Genomic DNA, 24,652 nt, shown 5'->3' on the forward strand with positions numbered 1-24,652 from the left:
AACTCCCGCAGAAGAACAATACAAAGTCGCATACAGACGTTTTAGCAAATCCAGGCCCAAAAGATTTTCACCACACCCAGTAGTCAAAATCAGCGGAGCTTCAAGCTCACGTGGCCCAATTGTGAGTCGCAATGGGCACGAGACCGGATTGCTAACAGGGGCGCCAGAGAATCCAACGGAAACATTTGTTAAGCCAGACAAAGGTGCGCCAGGGAGTTTCGAATGCATGATGGAACTTTTCGCTGCACCAGTGTCCAACAGAAAAGGCTCAACGACGCCCGAGGTGGCAACTGCGACGTAAGGCCCTCTCTGATCAACCGGAACTGATACCACTCCCTCTCCTTGTCTACGGCTGTCCTAGTAATTACCGTCGTCAGTTCCATGATCGACGTAATAATCATCCACATTGTACTGCGCAGATCGTCCTTGCGATGATCCACGTTGATCAAAACAATTGTTAGAATTTGACGAATCATCTGACCGATCATTGGGAGCACCACGACCTCTACCACGTGATGTCTGCTGAGAACCACCACGACCTCCTCTAGACGTGTTACCACTATTACGCTCATTTAAAACAGAACAATTGAATTTTAAGTGACCCTCCTGTCTACAATAGGCACACTGATTGTACCCTAACGATGATCTCTGCGAAGAGGAGTCATTTCGAGATTGCGACCTATTAGATTGCGGCTGCGATCGATTACGTTGTTGCGAATCATTCTGATTCGAACGCGGAGGATACGCTTGTTGCAACAACACTTTAGTTTTAAGTTCTTTCGTCTTTTTATCGGCACGATCATTCTCTTCTTTCTCCCTATTCTCATAATATTGTGCCGTAGCCAATGTTTGAGCAGAAGTAGAGACAGCCCACGCACTCTCAGAATTTTTTAATTTATTGCTCAAGTCGGGCAATAAGTTTGAAACAAATTTATCCACAAACAACCGCTGACAACCCTCAGTACTCATATCCTGACCACTATGGTCAATGAATGCCTCCTCAAATCTCGTAAAGAAATCGGAGACACTCTCGTCTTTCTTCTGTCTGCAAGCTGACAACTTGTCCCAGTTCACCCTCATAGCTGGCATAAGCGTTTTCATTAAGGTAATGATTCTCTGAGGGAGAGCAGTAATGAGCTGTTCAGGCTTAGCCCCACCAGTTTGTAGTGCGTCTGCCGCAACAAGAGCAGCCCAATCTCCACCTAATTCGTTTGCATGATTTTCCTGACGAATCTTAGCCCATACCGGTTGCGGTACAACATTGCCAAACAACATATCGATATCGGCAAGATTCATTATCGTAGCATCTACAAGCTGCGACAATTCCTTGTAATACCCTGCAGGATTTTTGCGAGGGTCAGGCAAAGATTGCTTTACCTGCAACACTTCCGATCGTTTCCATGGGAGATGTATCCATACTCTCTGGAAATGTGGCAGGACGGCAGGGACGGCAGCAGCATCACCTGGCATCCACACTGGTGGAACTTCACGCATAGGAAACTGACCAGACGAATCCAACTGTCTCTCAACATCCTCAACGAACAATGCTTGGGGTATTGGAGAGGGATGGAGAGATAACAATTGCTCGACAGCACGTCGAACATTAGTATCCACTATCATTCCGCTCGAGAACTGAAGCTGTAGATTAGTCAAAGCGGCCAATACATCTTCCGATGCATTAGCCGATATTTGGTCACGCAGAACTTTACACATTTCTTCGAAGACATATCTTTGTGTCGGTATATTGAATTGACAAAACGTCTCAAGCACAGTATGTGGAGGATTTCTAAAAGGGTGCGTCATCCACCCCATCGCCATATTATACAACGCAGCACGTTCCCTATTACCGGGAAGTTGGCTACGTCTTCGGGGACCGTCCGAACCAGCGGACTCAAGAATAGGTCCAAGAGAATTAAAGAAGCTAGCAGCAACAGAAGGAGTACGGCGTCGAGTAGTTGGAGAAGTATATGATAGAGTAGAAACAAGAGAAGGAGTAGGAACAGAAGAAGCAGTAGGAGTAAGTAGAACCGGAGCAGTAGCGGGAGCAGGAGTATGTGGAAGCACAAGCGAAGGAGCAGTAGGAACAGCAATAGGCAAGGGAGCAGGAACAGCCGGAAGAACAGGTAGAGGAGCAGGTAGAGGAGCAGGGACAGGGGGAACCACAGGAGCTGCGGTACCCTGTGCGTACGGAGGTGGTGATTTCATAAGATAGGACATTAAAGGATCCTCAACTAATTCTTCCTTTTTATCCGACTCCGTTGGCAAAGCGGGATAACATTTATCTATAGACATACGCTGAAGCCTATCAAATACTTCCTTTTCCTTTTCCTCCTTATCACGCTGAAACTGCTCTGCTTTCTTTACAATAGTAGCAACACCATCTCTCTGATTACGTTTAGTCTGTCTGATCTCTTTCTGTCGGGCTTCTTTACGCCACAACCGAAAGGCATCAAACATGGCCGGCCTTGACTTTTTCTTAAACAATTTTGCCTCGAGGTTATCTAGAATGGGGGTCTCAAAACTACCGTGAGGTGGCCAACTAAGGACACCGTCTTTTTTAGTATAACGAATCCAATATTCATTAAAGGTAATCGGACCTAACCCGTGCTTACTGTAAAGCTCATAAGTTGGAGTTCCAACCGGAGGTATCGGACACGAGTCCTCCAGTCGGGAATCCGCACCACAACGTCTGAAACAACTGAACAAAGTACCACGACCAGGCATCTTGCACACTAGCCGAGTTTCACAAACGTCAAGGGTTACGGGATTTACCAAGTCCCAGCAAAGAGCGAAAACCCTCGGTTTTTGGCGACTGCAGACGTCAAATAACACAACAAAGAACCAAGTACTAAGAACCACAAATGCAATGGAACCATGCAACAACTAAGAACCACAACCAAGGACTCTGGGAGCGACCCACTAATACTTAACTCAAGGATCGATGGCGTCACCAGGAAGGCCCGTCAATCGTCTCGCTGTACCAAGGTCTACGCCAGGCGCCAAAACAGGTCTACAGTCAGGGCAGCAGTCCGTCAGGAGGCGGGAATCTTCGCGGGAAAAGTCGTCGGGCCACTTATTTCGACAACAGGATCGATGAAGCGGGGTGCACCTTCCCTCGGAGATTTCACACGAAGTTCCTCACGATCGTCGGGCTTGGACCGGTACCACTGATGCAGCCCCACGTTGGGCGCCAACTGAAGGACTGGGTTATTTAAGACCCAGCGGTGCCAGGGGACAACACCTGAAACCTTCGTGGGTTACCTGTTCCGGCGTACAAATGACAGAGACACGGGACACTTCCTTCGGCGTCAAAGATTCGAGGTTTATTTACTGCAGGGAACACAGAAGTCACGAGAAGTACAACGGGTGTAGGTTCTGAGAGACTGCTTCAATTTGCTACTGTGGATCGCTCCTTTTTATACACGTTTCTCTCATAGTTTAACATGGTACACAAAGGTTTACAACTTGGTTCCCATAATTATCCCCGAGAGGGGTCGCTTTGATGCATTCAAGGTCCGGAACATAAGTACAGAAACATTTGGCGGTTCCCAACTGTAAAAACCCATCTTCCCACCATTAGTACATTCCAATCGGCAGTAAACAGATCAAAGAAGGAACAAGAACAGGTGTAGAGGAAGGCAGATACAGGGGGGAGATCGGAAAGGGTGTAAAAGGGGTGGTATCGGGAAACACGAGCTACAGGCATCAAAGGGACGTGCCTAATGAGATGCACGGCTGAGACAATAGTCCGGCACGGCAAGATGAGCCTCGAGCGGGGCCATCTGCCTTACAGTATCATCCCCCTCATCATAAAGACACTTTCAAAGGAAACGTGTCTTCCGCAAGAGTCTTGGGAATCCCAGGGTCGCGAAGCGGACAACGTCCGTTCGCTGGCTACTTGAGGGCAAGAAACAAAATGGATGCCATATCTAAGATGGAACCCGTGGGTACAGATATATAACCCACGAAACAGACGAACGGTTTAGGTTAGCACAGCGAAACTGCGCACACCCACTAAACTCGTCATTTGCGGTTCGTAGATACCAGACTCGACCATATTCGTGCGAGTCGAAAACACCACTTACGATCGTCACGGAACCTCACCGTTCCATGCATCCATGTGATCCAACCACCAAAGAAGTTCTGATCTGGCTTCCGTGGACAAAGAAATGAGTTCCGAGTACGGCAGACCCTTGCGAAGATGAAACGCTTTTAGTCTCTGGAGAGCCCTGTAATGAAGCGGGCCTGGAAAAATGGCCTGGATCGATGAAGACAGTAAGCCCACTATCCTGGCCAATTGACGGAGAGAAATCCGGTCCCGACGAAGGACCTTGCGAATCTCCTTCTTGATCTTGGTGATCTTTTGAGAAGGGAGATGTAGCGTTGCATCCGTCGTCCTTATCAGAAAACCGAGGAAAGTCATTTCCTGTTGAGGGACTAAGTCTGATTTCTGGGCGTTGATGATGAACCCCAGAGATTGAAGAAGAGATATGGTAATCTGAAGATGGTGCAGAAGAAGATCCTTGGACTGATTCATTAAAATAATATCGTCCAAGTAAATTATTAGAGGAATTCCCATGGTGCGAAGATGTTCTACAACGGGTCTCAGGAGTTTGGTAAAACACCATGTTGCTGAGGAAAGACCGAAGGGGAGTGTACGAAACTCGTGGACCTGACCCCTCCAGACAAACTGGAGGAATCGACAATGTGGAGGGAAAATTGGAACCGAAAGATAGGCGTCCTTCAGGTCCAAACGTATCAACCAGTCGTTCTGAAGAAGAAGGTCTCTCAATAGATGAATGCCCTCCATCTTGAAATGTCTGTAAATCAGCCATTCGTTGAATGAACGAAGGTTGATGACTGGTCTGAACCCTTTGTCTTTCTTCTCGACCAGAAAGATGTTGCTGAGAAAGCCGTTTGGATGAAGAGAAGATGGAATAACGGCGCCTTTTAGCAGCATAGCCTGAACCTCTAAATCTATGAGCTCCTGGTCTGCGTGTGAAAAAAACAGTGGACGGGGTCGCGAGAGTTGAACGGGGAACTGTAAAACTCTATGCGAAATCCCTGAACAGTTTCCAGAACCCAAGGATCTGATGTGAGAGCCGACCAGGCCTGAAGAAACATAGCACTCCTTCCCCCCAGACGTACCGGAGAAATGATGGAAAAGCTTACCGTTGAATCCTTTGGAGTTGAATTGATTGCCACCACGTCCTCTGCCTTGGCCTTTGCCACCACGGGACGGATAGAAGGAACCTTGACGTCCGTCGTTCCATCCATTGTTCCTCCTGGGCTGACCCTTATTGGGGCCTTGTTGGAACTGGCGGCCGGAAGAGCGACCCCTGCCTCTGCCGGCCCCGCCAAAAACCTTCTTTGGAAACATCTTTTTCATTGAAGCCTGTGCTTTATCTAAGGTGGAAAAAGTTGCCACAAACTTCCCAAGTTCTTTTACAAAAAGGTCACCGAACAAGGCACCTTGCGCCACTGAACCTGCCTCAGAAGAGGATAACTCACCAAGCTTGGGATCAATTTTTAATAAGAGTGACCGACGACGCTCCGCAGAGAGAGCACAGTTGGCATTGCCAAGGAGACACATAGCCCGCTTTGCCCAACCCGCTACGTCATCAACTGGGAGTGGCATACCAGTCTCTTTGGAGCGTTGGGAAAGCTCAATGATTTTCGCAAGGGGACCTACATCATCCAACAACTTGTCCTGACAAGCTTTCCAGGATCTATCTATCCCTTTTTTAGGGTCTTTCACGTATTTGGCAAAAAACGTGCATAGTTTTGGGTCAATCTCAGGAGTAGCCGCCTCCCTATTAGGAAGAGACAGGCGTGGACACTCCGAGCGTAGACGCAATCGCACGTCCTGAGAGAGCGGTTGCCGAAGCTTAGCGGCTACGTAGTCCGCCGTAGATTTCTCGGGAACCCACTCCGAAGAACGGGGTCTGAAAATAGTGGTAGGGTCAAACATGTCTGGGGGAACCAGGTCACCTTCTCCACAATCTGAGACATTAGATTTAGGGCGCCAAGACCTACTAATATCCGACATATCTTCGGAGGATTCATCCTCATAGTCATCAGCATAGTCATCCTCATCATCTACTCCCTCTAGGGGAAACCCTTCTTCCGGGTCAAGGTCCTTAGTGGTAGCACCACCAATATCCCCGGGTGAGTCATCCCCCTGGAGGGGTGCGCTTCTTAGCGTGCGCGCACTATTATGAAATACCTCAGCAAGTCTGCTGAAGCCTTCCAGGTGCCCCGCGTCACGCTTTTTGGCCGTGCATCGAAGTACCGAGGATACGCCACTGGGCCCAGCCCCACTGTCTCCCAAAATGCCTGAACCGGTTTTAAATACATGGGCAGACAGTTTATTGACGCTGTCCTGCAGAGGTGCCAGTGCCTGGGCAATAGCCGAAGACAGGAGTCTGTCCACCTCTGCAGGAGGGCGCAATAAAGGCTGCTGAGGCTGTTCAGAATCAACAGCTACATAATCATGTTCCTGACGAGACTGCATTTGTGCAGAAGACTGGGCACCCATAAAACGAAACACACCCCAATCTAATTATGAGGGGGGTTCCCCAACACAGGCACCAAAAGGCCACACAAATTGAAAAGTGTTAGAACAACTCGTCAAATATTAAATGACTGAGAAGGCCAAATTTAAATATGACAGAAATCAGTCACCAAATAATGTCCTGCCGCTAGAAGGCAGCGTCAGTGTGGGGAACGAGGCAATTCTACAAAAGCGAAGCGCTAAGCCTCTACGCATGTTCACCACAAGTGCGGAGAAAGCTCTGTGGAGAAAGCCGGTCAGCGTCTGAGGAGACGACGCTAGAGACCGCGCACGCGCGGAACAGAGACGCTCGGGCCAGAAGCCTACTGCATCGATAAAACCAATCAAAAACCACTTGCAGAGCAAGGCAACAATCCAAATAGAATATAGAAACCCAACAAAAGCTGTCACAACAATATTCTCAAACTGTCACGCCACAAGAATAAGCTGAGAGAAAAACGGGACTTATCTTGATGCTGGAGCAATGGAGAAAGAGGAAGGAATACCGACGTAGGATTCCTTTATGCTGTTGCATGGACTGTGATTGGATATTGTGTTATCATGCCTACCGCTGCCATGTTGGTTAGGGTAGTTTCATGGATGATGTTTTTTTCTTTATTCTTTTAACGTGCTGTCCAATAAAATGGAGAAAGGACAAACAAAATCCTTGCCTCCGCTTCCTGACATAGAATACTGTAACCACTTGAAGCAGCAATGAATGAGGCACTGCAATTGAATATGACCTGACTGCTGAATATCACATTGACACACTAGGACTATTCAACATGGATCACTATAGGTCTGGTGAAAATATTGTGTATTAAAACACGAGCAATAACTTTGTTTTTGTGAATTATGCCTGGAGCACTGTATATTGAGAAAAAAATGCCCCACTTTATACATCTGCCATATGATCCATCCCAACCACATAAGACTTTCTTCAGTTTTCGAAGAGAGATTGGGCACAAAACCAAAGTGAGAAGTACAATCTTGATGACCGCTTTAAGATGGCCACTGGTTTTAACTTTTTATCCAAAGGAAATAGAACTCCCTGCAGCTAATCAGGCATGCAGGTGACGTCACAGTCCTGTGGCGCACTCTGCCATGCCACGCTCCAAGTTGTGAACTGACCTGATGTAGTAAGATTGCTGCTGCTCATCTCCTCTTTCTAGAGGAAATCGATGTCAGGTGCCCCTTGCGCATCCGCTTCCTCTCGCTTAATCCGAATCCTTCCTTTGCTCTACAAGCGGGAACCAGTCAGCTGGGCAATCTATGAAGCGGCTCAGTTTTGACGCAGTCCGACGACAACAGGTACGTGTCAAAATAACATCGCCTACCAAAAATTAACTCCACGGCAGCCAAGCGATCTTGTTGCATGCCAATGTGGGTTCTGTAAGTCTAGGGCAAAGACAGTCTGCTCGTTACCACATGTAGTAAGTGTTGTGTCCTGCAGGAAGGGAATGACTGCCCTAGGGGTATTAATATGGGTCCTACACTCCGGGGCATCTAGGTCGGACTAGGCCTGACACGTGGCCCTAGAAATAACTGAGACGGACACTGGGAATAACTTGGCGGCTCGGTCTGCGCGCATCAGAATGCGTGCGTGCGTGCAAAACCTCTTTTTATTATAGGGAGTCACATGACTGGCACGCTACACGCCCAAGGCGTCGGGGGCGTGCCTCCTGGAACATAACATTCCTCCTAAAACAAGGAAAAACGAAAACAGCAAAAACTCAAACATTTTTAAACAGTCTCATATAACATTTCTCTGTGGACGCATTCAATGTCCCCTGATTGCAGTCTACTATCTTTATCTAGACATTCAGTAGGAACAGTCTTACGTGAAATAGTCGCGTAGCCAGCAGGAGGGGGTGGGATTATTTCTCAGCCGTTGCTGCGACCCCCTTTGACTCAGCATTTCCGCTCCCACTCCCGAGGCGGGCCCTGGCGCCTCTCTGTCGGCCCCCTCCGGATCTGGAGCCTCCTCGAGGGCCTCCGCGTCACCTCCCACTTCTTCACTCGCTGCTCTCAGATCGCTACTTGGACTGATCTCATGACTGGGTGTTGATCCAGCACAGGATGTGTTAGTTGCAGTTTCAGTTCTGTCAGCACTCCACAGAGGTTCAGATTCTGTAGCTGTTGAATGGAAATGTTTGAAGTGAGATACATTGCGAGTTACTGTCTCTCGTCCACGGATCACAGTGAGACGGGTGCCCTTCACTCCGATCACTCGCCACGGTCCTTTCTCATAGTTAAGTCTGAACTTGCCACTAGTTGTTCGGTTGCGAAGAAGCACCGCATCTCCCTGTTTGAACTGGGGTAACACCGCCCGTCTTTTCTGGCTGATCTTGGCGAATGCAGTCCTTCTTTTCTTCGCGATGCTCTCCTCATTCACCACCTCAGGTGACCACTGTGGGTGATGAGGAATGGAGTCAGCCACCACTCGTCCTAGGAGAAGATGTGCCGGGGCTACCCCCGTTGTGGAATGCGGGGTCTGGCGGTAACTTCGGAGAAAAGTGAAGATGGCCATTTCCACTGACTGTCCCTTATCGTGAGCAATGCAGATAACTTTATTTAGAGTTCTCATAAACCTCTCGGCCTCTCCATTGGCTTGAGGCCACCTGGGTGTTATGCGTCAATGACGGGTTCCAAGAGATGACAGATAGGTGGCCAGGTCTTGCCCTTGAAATGGGGGCCCGTTGTCCGTGCGGAGCTCCCTCATGGCTCCGTGAGTGGCAATGATTTTCTCCATTTTCGGGATCACACAGTCTGTGCTTGTGCTTGCCACGATTTCTACTTCTGGATATTTTGAGTGGTCGTCTATCATCACCAGCGTGTGTCTTCCATCCGGGAGACTGCCAAAATCCATGCTGACCCGCTCCCAGGGTCTTTGGGGTCGGGGCTCTACGATGATGGGGGCCTCCCGGGGAGCGTCTCCCGTGACCTGGCAAGCAGCACACGACCTCACCATGTTCTCCACCATGTCGTCCATGAGGGGAAACCATACTTTTGTTCGTAGCCGGGCTTTAGTCTTGACCATCCCCTGGTGGCCCACGTGTGCTAGTTGTATCACTTGACCCGTGAGGGCCGTGGGTATTACCAGGCGATGTCCTCGCAGTAGACATCCCGCATTGTCCTCATTGAGCTCCTCCCTGACATGGTACATGCTCTCCATGATTTTTTTGAGCCTCTGGGGTGAGCGCCTTCCAGCTCTCCTTGGCCTTGTGCCAGTTTGCCGTCCGAAGTATGTCCTTGGCTCGCTGTATACAGTCATCTTGGGCTGTGGCGTTTACAACGTCCTCCAAAGAGATGGGGCGCGGGCATGACCTTGCCACTACCCACTTTACATATGCTTCCGTCTCTTCCGCCTCATCCATTTCCTCCGGAGTGGCTGGCCGGGGATGACGAGATAGATAGTCTGCCGGATTCTTCGCTCCAGGTTGGTACTCAATGTTGCAGTTATATTCCAGCAGTTGCAGTAGCCACTTTTCGATTCGTGGGGGCGGCTTTGATGAAGTCCATGAGAATAGAGCCACTAGTGGCTTGTGGTCTGTTACCACTGTGAATGGCTTCCCATAGACATACAGGTGGAAGTGCCGACATCCCCAATGAATTGCAATTGCTTCCTTCTCGATTTGCGAGTATCTCTGTTCTGTGTCCGTGAGGGACCTACTGGCGAAAGCAACCGGAGTCCAATCTATTTCATCCCTCGACCTTTGCATTAGCACGGCTCCCAGCCCCGCCGGTCCGGCATCCACTGCTATGAGTGTGGCCTTTGGAGGGTCAAAGAAGGCCAGTGTGGTGTTACTAGAGAGGGAAGCCTTGATGTCTTGGAAGGCTTTCTCTTGCTCCGATCCCCAGGTCCACGGTGTGGAGTCCTTTGTGAGCTTACGCAGCGGGAGAGTTAGGTTGGCCAGGTCTTTGATGAAGCGGCCACAGTAGTTCACCATGCGAAGAAAACTCCTGACTTCTGTAACTGTCGTGGGTGGTGATGCGTCTTTGATGTCCTTTACTTTGTCCGGGTCCGGGTTGACACCATCAGCCGAGAAGACATATCCGAAGAACCCTATTTTGGGCCGCAAGAATTCGCACTTGTCTCGATGAAGTGTGAGCCCCGCGCTTCGGAGCCTGCGAAATACTAGCGTCAGACGGTGATTATGTTCTGGGATGGTGCGAGCATGTACCATTATGTCGTCGCTGACATTTATCACCCCGGGAATGTCGGCAATCAGCTCCTGAATGAAATTTTGGAACACCTCAGCCGCGCTGGAGACCACAAAACTGAGTCTGGCATATCTGCGGAGCCCAATGTGTGTGGAGAAGGTAGTAATGTTTCTTGACTCTTTGTCCAACACCAGCTGATGGTATCCCGCACGGAGATCTAGCTTTGAGAACCAGCAGGCCCCAGCCATTTCCCCAATTAGGTCATCTATTGTGGGGGTGATGTGGCGCTCCCGCTTGATGGCAGTGTTTGGGAGGCGCATATCCACGCAAATCCGGACCGCTCCTGGCTGTTTCGGTTTCCGGGTGACCACAATGGGCGAGACCCAGGGGGTGGGGCCTGAGACCTTCTCGATGATTCCGGCCGCTTCCAGCTTGTGTAGTTCTTCTTCCACTAGCGGCCGAAGATGGAATGCAATGCAACGGTGTCGCAAGGCTACTGGTTGTACTGTGGGGTCCACGTGTAGATGTATTTCTCGACCCTTGAAACATCCAATGCCCTCAAATAGGTCTGGGAAGTTCATGAGTAGTTGTTGCACCGACTCTTCGTGGACTCCAAAAGCAAATGTAACCACTCCCAAGTCATCGGCTGTTCTGCAGCTCAGTAGCATGCCTTGTCCTTCTTCCGACACGAATATGTTGGCTCTTGTGACTTTGTCCCCATGGCAGACTGCCGCTCGAAATTTTCCTCGGATCCGGAGTGGAATATCTTGTCCGTAGGCAAAAACGGTGATTGGGGTGGGGCTGAGGATTGGAGGTGTAGTCATGTTTCTATAGAGTGAAGCGCTCATAAGATTTATAGACGCACCCGTGTCCACCACCGCCATGATCTCCTGGTCCGCCACTTGGATAGAGCATTGAGGCAGAGTTCTGGTACGCCGTGTGGCGGTGCCGATCATGTGCACTTTGTGCACGGCCCGCTCCTCCTCTTCGTCGTCATCCATGTCGCTGTTGCTTGGGTCACCTTCCACAACAGTCTGCACGGCTTGGCGTGGTTTGCGGAACCTCTTCGATCGGCACACCTTCTCGAAGTGGTTTATCTTGCCACATCCGGAGCATCGTTTGCCTCGTGCCGGACATTCTGGCGCTGGGTGGCGCGGGCCTCCGCAATATCCACATGAGTGTCCGGATGCCCCCCTTGTGTGGGTGTCGTTCTTTTGTGCCACTTAGATGGTGTCTGGACCTGTAGCTTATTGACCGGTTCCGCCTTCACCGTAGCTTGTAGTGCAGCCTCCATGTGTGCCGCCCTGGCTTTGGAAAGCTCTTTCGTGCGGCCGAGGGTGAGAATGTCGGGCAGTGGCTTCCCTGATTCTTCCAGAATTCTCTCCCTCAGTTTGGCAGAGGCGCAGCCCTGTATGATTTGTCCTCTGATCTCCTCCGTGATGTCTTGGAACCCACACGTTAGCGCCAGCTTCTTGAGTCTGGTGTGGTAGGCGTCCAGTGACTCTTCCGGCAGTTGCCGGACTTGTCGGAATACAAAACGTTCGTAGTCCTGATTCGCCATGGGCTCAAAGTGTGCATTGAGGGCATTGATCAGTGTGTGATGAGTCTTGGAGGTCGCCTCTGTGAGTGTCCGAGCAATGGAGTGAATGTCTTTGCCGCCAAGGTGGAGGACCATGGCGCGTTTTTGTTCCTTGTGGACTTTCGTGGCTTCGAAGAATACTAAGAGCCTGTCCACCCACTCCTTCCATTTTGGGGCGAGAGTTGAGGGCGCACCCTCCACCACAAACGGTTCAATGGGCGGAATGGTAGCCATCGCCCCGGACGCGCTTGATCAGGCCCATAGCCGGCCGGGGTGACACCGGAGTTGGTGCACGAAGGAAGTTGCTGATGACCTTGGTCTTGTGTGGACGTGTTGGTGCCTGTGAGCAGGCTGGCCGGTGGCCACGGCGTACGCCCCAGTGAGGTCAGGAGAGCGCGTGCGACCGGCGCTCCGGCCTCAGGCAGAAGTGGTGCGCCTCGGGACAGGTGGGCGCTACGTCCCCTCGAGCTGCCAGGCAGCACCGGGCGCCTCCCTGATCGTCGAGCTAGGCGGGCCGAGGTGCGCTTCACGCACGTGCCGTGGGGACCAGTGCAGCACCAGCCGGGGAGGCCCTGCGGGAGAAGTTCGGCACACGGCCACTCGTGCCACGATGCGCAGCAGGTCAGCACCGGGCGGCGCGGCTCACCTTCAATGTCCCAAGGGTGGACGTCTCCTCTCCAAGCGCAGTGCGTGGCGGCGTGTGAGATGGCAAGGCACGAGCACCACGAGCCACAGGCAAGGCTCGCAGCCGCCTCACAAGAGAGTGGGCACACACACACCCCAAGCGAGGAGTCGGCAACCACCCTCGTCGCCAATTGTTGTGTCCTGCAGGAAGGGAATGACTGCCCTAGGGGTATTAATCTGGGTCCTACACTCCGGGGCATCTAGGTCTGACTAGGCCTGACACGTGGCCCTAGAAATAACTGAGACGGACACTGGGAATAACTTGGTGGCTCGGTCTGCGCGCATCAGAATGCGTGCGTGCGTGCAAAACCTCTTTTTTATTATAGGGAGTCACATGACTGGCACGCTACACGCCCAAGGCGTCGGGGGCGTGCCTCCTGGAACATAACAGTAAGTGGTTGACACAGTAATAGCAATAATTGACATATTTATTGTTGAGCAAGTTACATAACCAAGCCCTGGACCGCTCCAGGCAGAGTACATCTCCTCACCGCAACGGACAAGTTAAGAACCTTATCAACCGCACATTCCACTATGGAATGAACGGAACACAGAGTGCAATCCCTCCAAATGCATTACATAAACAGAATACTACACTCTGCTTTTCTGACGATTGCTAAAATATCTTTAAGCTCAACATCACCATTTTTCCACAATCTATCTTGAATAGCAGGATCAATAATGTGCATAACAATTCGGTCTCTAATAAACTGTTCTTATAGGTGATAAAATTTACAATCATCTACAAGTTTAGTGAGTGCATCAACTGTTTCATTCACTTCCTTTTTTCTTTGAAAAAAATTCTAACAATGCCCATACAAATTTTAGGTGAGAAATGATTGTTAAAATCCGTCAGTACTAGATAAAAAACATTAACATCACCCCCACCTGATGTTTTAGTCATATGTCCATATACATTAAGACCTTCAGGGCCCAGAGAATGTAGGAAAATCTTTTTTTTCTGTGCCAGAGTCATTTTACCATCTTCATCTATGGTTTCCAAGAAATTTAGAAAGTAGTCCTTCCAGTCTACCCATTTCATGCAAGGGTTACTTCCTGCTGGCTAAAACGCTTGTGTGATCTGTAATGTGAAATTTTGTACTGCCATGAAGAATTATGAGCATTAAATTAACACCATCGCTGCTGATGGTATCCTTCTCCTGTGCTGGGCCCTAATGAAAATGGGTGTGGTCATGAGGAGCTCAGCTCGTCATGAGGACACAAGAGGTATACCTCATGACGAGCTGAGCTCGTCATGAGCATCGAAGGGGTTAAGGAATAACACAGTACAAAATTACCAAAGTAATGAGCAAACAGCATCCGTTGTTCACCTGAGAAGGACTAGTTCGCTGTGATAAATAAAATGTACCAGAAGAATAAAGTACCTTTATTTGAAGTAAAACTGTTATTTTCTTTAATAACAAGCTGGAAATTCCATAGTACAACACTCCCAATGAAGAGTTGTCATCCAAGATGGAGGCACGCTGGACCTGAATAGTGTGACCTCGCAAAGTAAAATGAAGGAGCATTGCGTTCCACATGCGTTGAACAGTGCTGGTAATAATGTGTGACGGAGATCCGTACAGCCAATAAATAATAAAATCCAAACAAAGATGGAGGCACGCTGGCATGGGTAGCGTGACCTAGCAACATAAGGGAAATTGTTGTTGCGTTCTAAAGCACGGAGCAATGTAAGCGTAAAGGAATGCGAAAAGGTATAAAACAGCGTTCTGTTGCAGCCTAGTAACCTCCGATGGTTGCAAAAAATGCCGGCAAACGTCAGGTGGACTCAATTGAATCCTCAATGCAGCTTGAAAGATGCCGACTGCAACCATAGAAAAGATCCAAAGCAAGGACCTCATAACATGAAGGAATTCCTGTGGCACAAATGTCTTCAGCCAGGAAGGTTGTGGAATACAGATAATCCAAAAGACCTGTATGAAATAGTCAATGGTAGATCCAAATCATGTGAAATGCTGGAAACTGTGTATTCCAAATTGCACACAATTCAATGGGTTCCCTGGTGCTTCAACAGTGCTAGTCGCCAGTTTTGTAAAGATAAATCCGTGATCTAATGAAGTATTCATTGTAGTTGAAGCACCAACACAGGTATACACCTTCCTTGCTCTTGTCTTCTCAGCAACTGTCCTGAGATTCCATTGGAAGAAATCTGGAACACTCAAGACAGCACACTGAAGAACACATCACAAAAGATGCATATGCAAATACTTGAGGTTACATCATATTTGAAGGAAACTTACCCTACACAACAGTCATTTATCTAACCTTTAAAGTTATTCATAAATAGGAGATTACATCACATAAGGGGGATCTCAGACATGGACACATTTTTTGGGGCAAACGATTTGGCATTATTTCGCAATTTCTTGAACTTATAAACCATTAACTGGCATTTACACCACTTCAGGGAGATCTCAAAAGTAGTCAATCAATAGGAGTGTCATGGGGATATGAGGTAAGTCCGCCCCCACTCTACTCAACAACAACAATGTGGAGCCTTACCTATTTGCAACACCTATATACAAGACCTACTAGGGGGATTTGATATACCATCATTTTTCAAGTCCCATGTGTGTGTGAATTAGCACTAATCCCTTAGGTCAAGGTGTAAATTCTATATGTAAAAACGTCTCAACAGGCCAAAACTCACTGTGAAAAAATGTGGTGATTAGAGAGAGAGTGCCTCACGGTAGTAACACCCGAGGGGGTTCCTGGCTAGCAATTACCAGTCTACCCACTTCTCATCATCGGTCACTCTCTCTCTGTGTGATGTGTGAAGAAAGAAAAACAAAAATTACTGTGGTCATGAATGATACATAGTTTGTGAGGTGCACTAATAATGTACAAAAACCAATATGTGCACTATTCAAAGAATTCCATATATATATACACACCTAGAACCCCAAAGAGAACCAGAGCATTCGGTTCACAAAAATGAAATTAAAAATCTGATAAGGTTTGTTAGCTATTCAACTTTATTCCGGTGCTGCAAACCCTCCCAATTAAAAGATGGTTAACTGTATATCATACTCATTTGCTTAATGCCAACATGTTTCGTTGCTCAACATTCCAGCAACTTCGTCAGGGCAGTGTGGGGTTCACTAATATCGATCTTCACACTAAATCGATCAAAGGAACTGTGATAACAGTAAAAACACAGCAGTGAATTGACAACACCCCTTCATCCCAGGGTGCTCATTGAGAGCACGTTAAAACAACACATCGACTGCAACAGTCAAAATTGTTAATGCCATGTGCAAAGTTGATTAACCCCTTCACTGCTGGCCCGTTTCCGCCCCTGTGCTGTAAACAAATGAACAGGGGCGGGCCATGACGAACCCCAGCCGTCATCAGCACACGAGCACCGTAGTGCATGACGGCTGGGGTTCGTCATCAGCATGCAAGGGGTTAAGCTAGCAAACCTTACCCGATTTTTAATTTCATTTTTGTGAACCGAATGCTCTGGTTCTCTTTGGGGTTCTAGGTGTGTATATATATATGGAATTCTTTGGATAGTGCACATATTGGTTTTTGTACACTATTAGTGCACCTCACAAACTATGTATCATTCATGACCACAGTAATTTTTGGTTTTCTTTCTTCACACATCACACAGAGAGAGAGTGACCGATGATGAGAAGTGGGTAGACTGGTAATTGCTAGCCAGGAACCCCCTCTGGTGTTGCTACCGTGAGGCCTTCTCTCTCTACTCACCAAATTTTTTCACAGTGAGTTTTGGCCTGTTAAGACGTTTTTACAAATAGAATATACACCTTGACCTAAGGGATTAGTGCTAATTCACACACCCATAGGACTTGAAAAATTATGGTATATCAAATCCCCCTAGTAGGTCTTGTATATAGGTGTTGCAAATAGGTAAGATCTCAAAAGTAGCCAAGTCTATTTAAAAGGGGACTTGTAGAATATTTGTTTTATATGTGTTAAATATGTTTTAAATGTTATTCCCACCATCAAACTCCCAATAAAATGTCATAGAGAAACAAACTTATGTTGCCACTACCTTACATAGTCTGCATCTTGATTGAATGGCCTCACAAGTAGAATCTCATGGGTTGTTACATACAGGAAGAGGTTGTTTAGAAGACTTTTATACAACAGGACTACATGGTTTTAATGAAGGTTAATCATGTGTAGCTTTTAGAGTACTCTGCAGGCTTTTTGTATGGCTCCAAATGGGACATTTTCTGCCTGAATCATGGAGAACATAGACAACCAGCATTTACTTTTAAAAACAGGAACTCCAAAAGCAATATCCACAGGCATACACTTCATGTGAGGTCACCCAACAATTAAGACCATTAGATTAATTCGGTCAGTCCTAAAGTTGACCTCTTCAAACGGTATATTTAGGGTTGTTCTTTGTGGAACAGCCTCTGATCACTAGAGTTTTGGTGTTATTTGTCTTTTATATACCATTCCAAATCACACTCAGCTCAATGGATATGGCAACTTTCAGGATCAATCCATCCAACTGCTGTGCGTCCGCGCTGTCATGCAGCTTATGTGGTGGGAGACCCGGAAGCTCATTCTGAGCTCCACCTCCGCCCGCCTCTACTCTCTCCACTCAAATGGAAAGCTGTGGTGGAACGGGGAGCGAGCGGGGACAAGCGTTGGCAGGCTCGGTATGTGCAAAATGCCAATACTTCTTAAAACCAGCTAAAAGCAATTAAAAATCTTTAAAGAGACACAGCTCAATGGATATGGCAACGTGCATGATCAATCAATCCAGCCGCATTTCCACATTTACTGAGCTACATGTTGACCACCAAAAATTAACTGCATGCTGTATATCAACGCTGTTCTTTCGAACAGCAGTTCTAGTTTAAATAAGATAGCTGCAAAAATATAAATGCACATTTTTTGTGGAGTGCCTCCAAAGGAGAGAGTGATGGGTCATTCTCCCAGGGCTAAGCACCTTACTAGGTGTAGGGAAAGAGTGGCAAAGGTAATCCTCTGTCACCACTTCCCCTATTAAGGGCTTGATTATGAGTCTGGCGTCCACTCACCACCAGACTCATGGGGTGCAGCAGTGGCGGTCTCCAGACCGCCCTATTACAATTAGGGCAGATGCAACACTATTACCTCAACGCAGCTGCCAGGGAACCGCCGATCCCTAGCGGTGGTGTAGAGACTGAAATGAGCTTGGCGAGACCCCCACAGTCCTACCAAGCATTTTACAAGTTCTCTCTCATGGTCCTCCAACGCCATCAAAACCGTGGCGGCGAGGAAACAAAGGGGGCCCTACAGGGTCTCCTGCTGTCTCGCACCATGCATGTGAACACAGGTGGGCAAAACATGTGCCCCCCTGTGTGCATGCATGCCAGTTTCTTCCCGACATGGACTTTGCAGTCCATCCGTCTAGGAACTGTCTAGGAACTGTTTTTGGCAATCCCATTGTAGAGTCAATTTTCTTAGGCCCACCCTAGGAACGTAAAAGAAAGCCTGCCAGACGCTAGGGGTGGTATGTACAAGTGAAATGGCGGAGTGAGGAGTTAGCAGTCTTGACTAAACGCCTCACTCCACCACTTCTGAAAAGCAAGGCTTCACCATATTTACAAGGATATGGTGCAGCCTTGCGTTTCCCCCTGCACTGGTGCTACACTTAGCAGTGCCAATGCAGGCACCCTTGCACCATAGTGGAAGGGTGTCTGCGTGAAGGGGAGGATTGTTTATGTGTAGGAAGGTTTCCCTTCCTGCACATAAACAATCCTGAAATGCAGGCAGCACACGTGCAAAAAGCAAAAACTAGGAGAAATAATGCATTTCTCCTTGTTTCGCCAATTTAAGACCAGGTTTTACCTGTGGTTTATTTTGGTGCTGCCTCCTATGTACGCTGACCTTGTACATAGGGGGTAGCGTCAAAATCATGGGTGTTGCGGTAGAACGCCCACCGCAACACCCACTGCCCACCCCATTCACGCTAACCATAGCGTGAAAGGGGGCCTTATTTACAAGGAAGAGTTAAGCCCCGTTAAGTGGCTTAGCACTGCCTTAAAGCTGCCTTGTAAATAAGTCCAGTCCCCTATTGCAACCACAACGTCGATAGCAGTGATGTTGTGGTGGTGATAGGGGGTTGTACATATGCCCCTAGGTTTCCATAGGTGTAATCGTGTAAAGATCACATTCTCCAATTGGGACATATATGGGAATTGTATTTGAGACCACAGACCTACAGTTCTGGAATTCAACTTTGATGTGATGTGTAAGAGATAGATTGCTGGATTGAGAGGAGGTAGTTCTTCTGAGGTTGTTTGTACTTTTAGATCATTTAATCTGTTTAGGCTCTGGAGACAAAGGGAATTCAGTTACAAGGCCACAGAGGTGCAGCAGTGAACATTTAGGTGTCTGTGATTCAAAGCACTGAGGTTGGAGTGCATGTAGGGCACCTCAGGAGAGGGAAAGTTATGTGAAGTGTGACAGCCCGAAGGGCAAAATCTGTCTTCCAGCAAAGTCAGTCAGCCAGTCAGTCTGAGATGTGATATTACATGTAAGTGCAAAATCATTAGATGCAGAGAGAAAGTGTAGTAGTAACATGTCACATTAGGTGTAAAAGGTGTGCTTCAGTATAACATCATGTGAGAAATTGGGTTACTGATTGAGGAGGATGAAACCCTACTCAAGAAGCAACTACAATCAGGGTGAGGCAGCAGCAAACCCAAAATCAACCTGTGCTCAACCCTTTGGTAGCTTGGCACAGAGCAGTCAGGTTTAGGTAATGTGTAAAGTATTTATGCAGTACTTCAAGCAGTATTGAAGTGACAACGCAACACAAGAAAAATACGACACAAGTTTAGAATAATAGAGTAGAATTTTATAATATAAATCAAGACCAAAAAAATAAAAAATATCCTATCAGTAGAACCGGAGATATGCAATTTTAAAGGTTTAAGTGAAAATAGCACCAAAAACCCCACAGTACTGCATACAGCTATCTGGTCGTGTGAGACTGGGTAGAAAGTCACAAGTTCAGACTGAAAGCGTTGAAGTACTTGTCAGATACAGGGACCAGGTTAGTCCAGCTGAAAAGTTACAGTCTCAGGCCAGCGCTATGAGTCCCGTTCGCGGTAGAGGGGGCAGCGAGGAGCAGAAAAGCGTTGCAGATTGCTATAGCTGCAGCGCAAAGATCTTGTTGTCGCCATGGGCATTCAGACCGAAACATCGTGATGGCGGACCGCGTGAGTTGTGGAGGCTTAGTGTGAACAGTCAGGTTGACGGAACTTTGGGTTTGCTGGAAGTGTGAGCGACAAGGTTTTAGCGCCAACACGCCTGTTCACAGTCGAGCAGAGTCCAAAAACTTCAATTTAACCCCACTGAGGACACTCTAAGGGTCCTGTACTTGAGGTGCACCACTCGGGGTCAGGGGCACACTCCAGCTTGATGTGGGTGTTGGCTCAGGTGATTAGGAGCCTTTCATGTCCTTGAGGCTACGAATAGAAAGCCAGCAGACTAGTTCTTGGAGTCACTCTGGGAGTCCTAGGTTCAGGTCCAGGTCCAATCCTTCCGACTCAGGCAACAGGGCAGCAGGCAGCAATCCAGCAAGGCAGTAGTCAAGCAAGGCATTAGATGACCAGTGCATCAGTCCAGCAGAGTGGCAGCCCTTTTAGCAGCACAGCAGTCCTTCTTTTTGGCAGAGTTTCCACAGGTTCAGAAGTGTGCTGCAGAGTTGTCTTCTAATGGCAAATATTTATACCTTGTGTCTTCTTTGAAGTGGGATAAGCTTCTAGACGTTTCACTTTGAAGTGAACAGGTTTCCTGTCTCCCCTGCCCTGGCTCTAGACTAACTACAGGGGGTACGCAGCCCTTTGTGTGGAGGCAGGGCACAGCCTATTCAACTGCAGGTAGGGATGTGCCCAGCTCAAACCTCCCATTCTGACTGTGATGGCCCATCCAGGCACACCTAAGCTCTCTGTTGTCTGTGGCTGTCTAGGAGGAATATACAAAGCCCAACTGTCAGCTTCACCGAGTCATGTGATCTAGAAACGGGCTACAGGCAATAAATGGCTAAGCAGGAAAATGGCAACTTTCTAAAAGTTAAAGACACACAAATAATGGGCAGACTGCAGAACAAATCCAAACATTTACCCCAGTCAAGAGATCTGGGTTAAATCCATGGTTCATTTGCTCACCATGACACCCCAGTTTAGACCAAGCCATAGCCAAGTGGGTCCCTTGCTCACTTTGCCACTGGATTCAAGCTATCCTGGCTGATGAGGGTTGTTACCCCGAAACTGGTCCCAGAATGCTTGTTTCCGGTCCAGGGAAGACATGGCTTGGCAGTTCCGGCTGGACTGTTCCTATGAGGCACAGGGTCAAGAATGAGTTGCATATAGCTGTGTCTGAACTGGGGTGGCAAAATGAGCTGAATAATGATGATGGATTCAACCCAGATCTGGGACTGGGGGTGAGTGTCTGAAAAGTGTCAGCGCTCTGTCCATCATCTCATTGTGTTAACTATCTAAAAGTGCCAATTTCAAAATTGCAATTTCAAATCTGACTTCATCATAAGAGAGGATTTTTCATTACAATTCCGAGAACACCAGACATGAAGTGTTAAATGCAATAATGTATTCCTATTGAAGAGGAAGGCCTTGCAGTAGTGAAAAACAAATGTAAGAGTTGTTCACTATCAGGACATGTAAACCTTAAAAGTACATGTCCTACTTTTAAAATACACTGCTCCATGCCCTCTGGGGTGTCCCAGAGGTGACTTATATGCATCAAAAAGGAAGGTTTGGGCATGGCAAAAGGTTTATTTTGCCAGGTTAGAATGGCAACTTAAATCTGCACGCATAGGCTGCAATGGTAGGCCTGAGACATGTTTAAAGGGTTACTACTTGGGTGGTACAATCAGTACTGCTGGTCCACTAGTAGCATTTAAATTACAGCTGCTAGGTACATGTAACACCACTTTACTAGAGACTTACAAGCAAATTAAGTAGAGGAATTGGGTGTAAGCCAATTCTGCCATGTTTAAAGGAGAGAGCACAAGCACCTCACCACTGGTTAGCAATGGTAATTTGAGCAGCATTCTAAAAGTTAACAAAAACAGGCTCAGAAAAAAGAAGGCTGAAGGCAAAAACAAGTCAGGGGATGACCCAGCCGAAAGAGCCAATTCCAACACATCACATTTGCTTAACAGCACATTGAAGTACAAAATCACACTTGGTACAACATATATGTGGAAATCTTTTAGGGGACCAAATCACATTTATGGGCACTATCATCTTTAGGGAATTATATCACCACTGGAGCAAAGTAAGCAGCACTGTTTTATTTCTTTCAGGAGCAAAATCACCTCTGGTAAAACAATAATATCAGTGTGAAAATATTCAAAGTGAAAAAAAACACATTTAGATGTAAAATTACTTTTAGGTGAAAAATCAGTCTTGGTGCAACATGAGCAGCAGCGTGGGAGCACTTGTGGCAAAAAACATTTAGGCAAAAATGGATTTTGATGCAAAATCACTGTAGGTTGAAACTCACTCTTGATTCAACATCAACATAAGTGTGGAGACACCTTTAAGTGAAAAACACATTCATGAGCAAAAATCACAGTAGGTGCACCGTCATAAGTGTGGTAAACTTTTTGGAGTACAACTCATATTTTTGTGTAAAATGACTTGCAAAGTCACTTCAAATAAACAGCATTGTAGCATCCCATTTAGCTGTAAAATCTCATTCACGTGCAAAATCGCATTACCCAAAATTACCCTTGGTGCACATCTGGAGTGTGGAAACACTTTTATGACTGCAAACGCAACTCTGCTGCAGTGCATGGGCACTTCTCTTTGCCTTACATGCACTTAAATTGCAAACACCCTTTAGGTATATGGACAAACAGAACTAAGGACCTTATTACCACAGTTGTGCAACCGCCACCAACAGGACGTCGGTGGCGGTCCAACCACCGAGAAACCGTCTGTCCAACCGCCACATTTTGATGCATGCGGTTGGACTGTCAGCTGTCAAGGGAAGGATTGCTGCCTCCGACAGGATTTATGATCCCATTAGGCAGCGGTTGGAATCGTACCCCTTGCATGGCGGTGGTACTTGTACAGGCACCGACATAGAGAGTAAAATGTACCTTTCCGTAAACCTTTTCATGGCAGTCCGACTGCCACGAAAAGGCTGTCAGAAACGGACTTTGGGGCCCGAAGCAGGGCCATTGTAAAGTGACCCTGGGGGCACATGTAGTGCCTACACGCACATTCCTGCACCATTGCACGTGGTGCCTGGCACACGGTGCATGGATGTGCACAAAGTGCTCTTTTACACTGTGGCTAGTGCTGCGGCCCTTTTTCTGGGCTGCAGCACCAGCCACAATGTAAAAGAGCACTTTTCCGACCACCAGAAAGGCAGTCTCATCCTAATTCGGTGGTCAGACTGCCGACTGCTTGTCAGGCGGTCTCCTGAATGCTGTGATAGTGGTCGGCGATCCGACTGCCCGGCATCATAATGATTCTCTAATAGTCAATAGCCAAGTGTGACACTGAAATATTCCTTCTGGCTTGATTCAAAGCGAGAATGACATTTTCTTCAAGCAATCACTCAAGGGGCTGACTCATGCAAACAAATGCTGGAAAGAGGTTGATTCAAACCCCTGTACATGTATGTTTCTGTGTTTGATGGCATGAGTTCTCGCATATAGCTAAAGTTATCTGTTGACACATCTAACAAGCATTGGAAATGCAATAGGTCTCGGATTTATTTGAGTTAGAGCTAATGGCATTGTAAATGGCAATGTCTTTTAGCCATGTGTTATGGAGTGTATGCATGTGGTGTGTAATGGAATTATGTGGTATGGATGGGAATTGTTCACCCTGCGCACTCACTGCTCTGCAATCACTGCTCTGCACTCACTGCTCTGCACTCACTGCTCTGCACTCACTACTCACTACTCTGCACTCACTACTCACTACTCTGCACTCACTACTCACTACTCTGCACTCACTACTCACTACTCTGCACTCACTGCTCACTACTCTATACTCACTACTGTGCACTCACTACTGTGCACTCACTACTCACTACTGTGCACTCACTACTGTGCACTCACTACTCACTACTGTGCACTCACTACTCACTGCACTCACTACTCACTACTCTGCACTCACTACTCTGCACTCACTACTCACTACTCTGCACTCACTACTCTGCACTCACTACTCACTACTCTGCACTCACTAGTCTGCACTCACTACTCACTACTCTGCACTCACTACTCTGCACTCACTACTCACTACTCTGCACTCACTACTCTGGACTCAGGACTCACTACTCTGTACTCACTACTCTGCACTCACTACTCTGCACTCACTACTCACTAGTCTAGACTCACTACTCACTACTCTGCACTCACTACTCTTCACTCACTACTCTGCACTCACTACTCTTCACTCACTACTCTTCACTCACTACTCTTCACTCACTACTCTTCACTCACTACTCTTCACTCACTACTCTTCACTCACTACTCACTACTCTGGACTCACTACTCACTACTCTGTACTCACTACTCTGCACTCACTACTCTGCACTCACTACTCTGCACTCACTACTCACTACTCTGCACTCACTACTCTTCACTCACTACTCTTCACTCACTACTCTGCACTCACTACTCTGCACTC

At 47.6% G+C, this 24,652-nt stretch overlaps 1 protein-coding gene across 1 annotated transcript; it reads right to left on the reverse strand.

Annotated features, from left to right (window-relative positions):
- Positions 1 to 4,090: 4,090 nt before the first annotated feature.
- On the reverse strand, positions 4,091 to 6,538 carry LOC147727254 (uncharacterized). Its single transcript, XM_086963602.1, has one exon. It carries the CDS (start codon positions 6,536 to 6,538, stop codon positions 4,091 to 4,093), a length of 2,448 nt encoding a protein of 815 aa, XP_086819728.1.
- Between the last annotated feature and the right edge of the window lie 18,114 nt (positions 6,539 to 24,652).

This window comes from Lissotriton vulgaris, chromosome 3_1 (assembly GCF_964263255.1).
Source record: "Lissotriton vulgaris chromosome 3_1, aLisVul1.2, whole genome shotgun sequence".
Classification (NCBI taxonomy): domain Eukaryota; kingdom Metazoa; phylum Chordata; class Amphibia; order Caudata; family Salamandridae; genus Lissotriton; species Lissotriton vulgaris.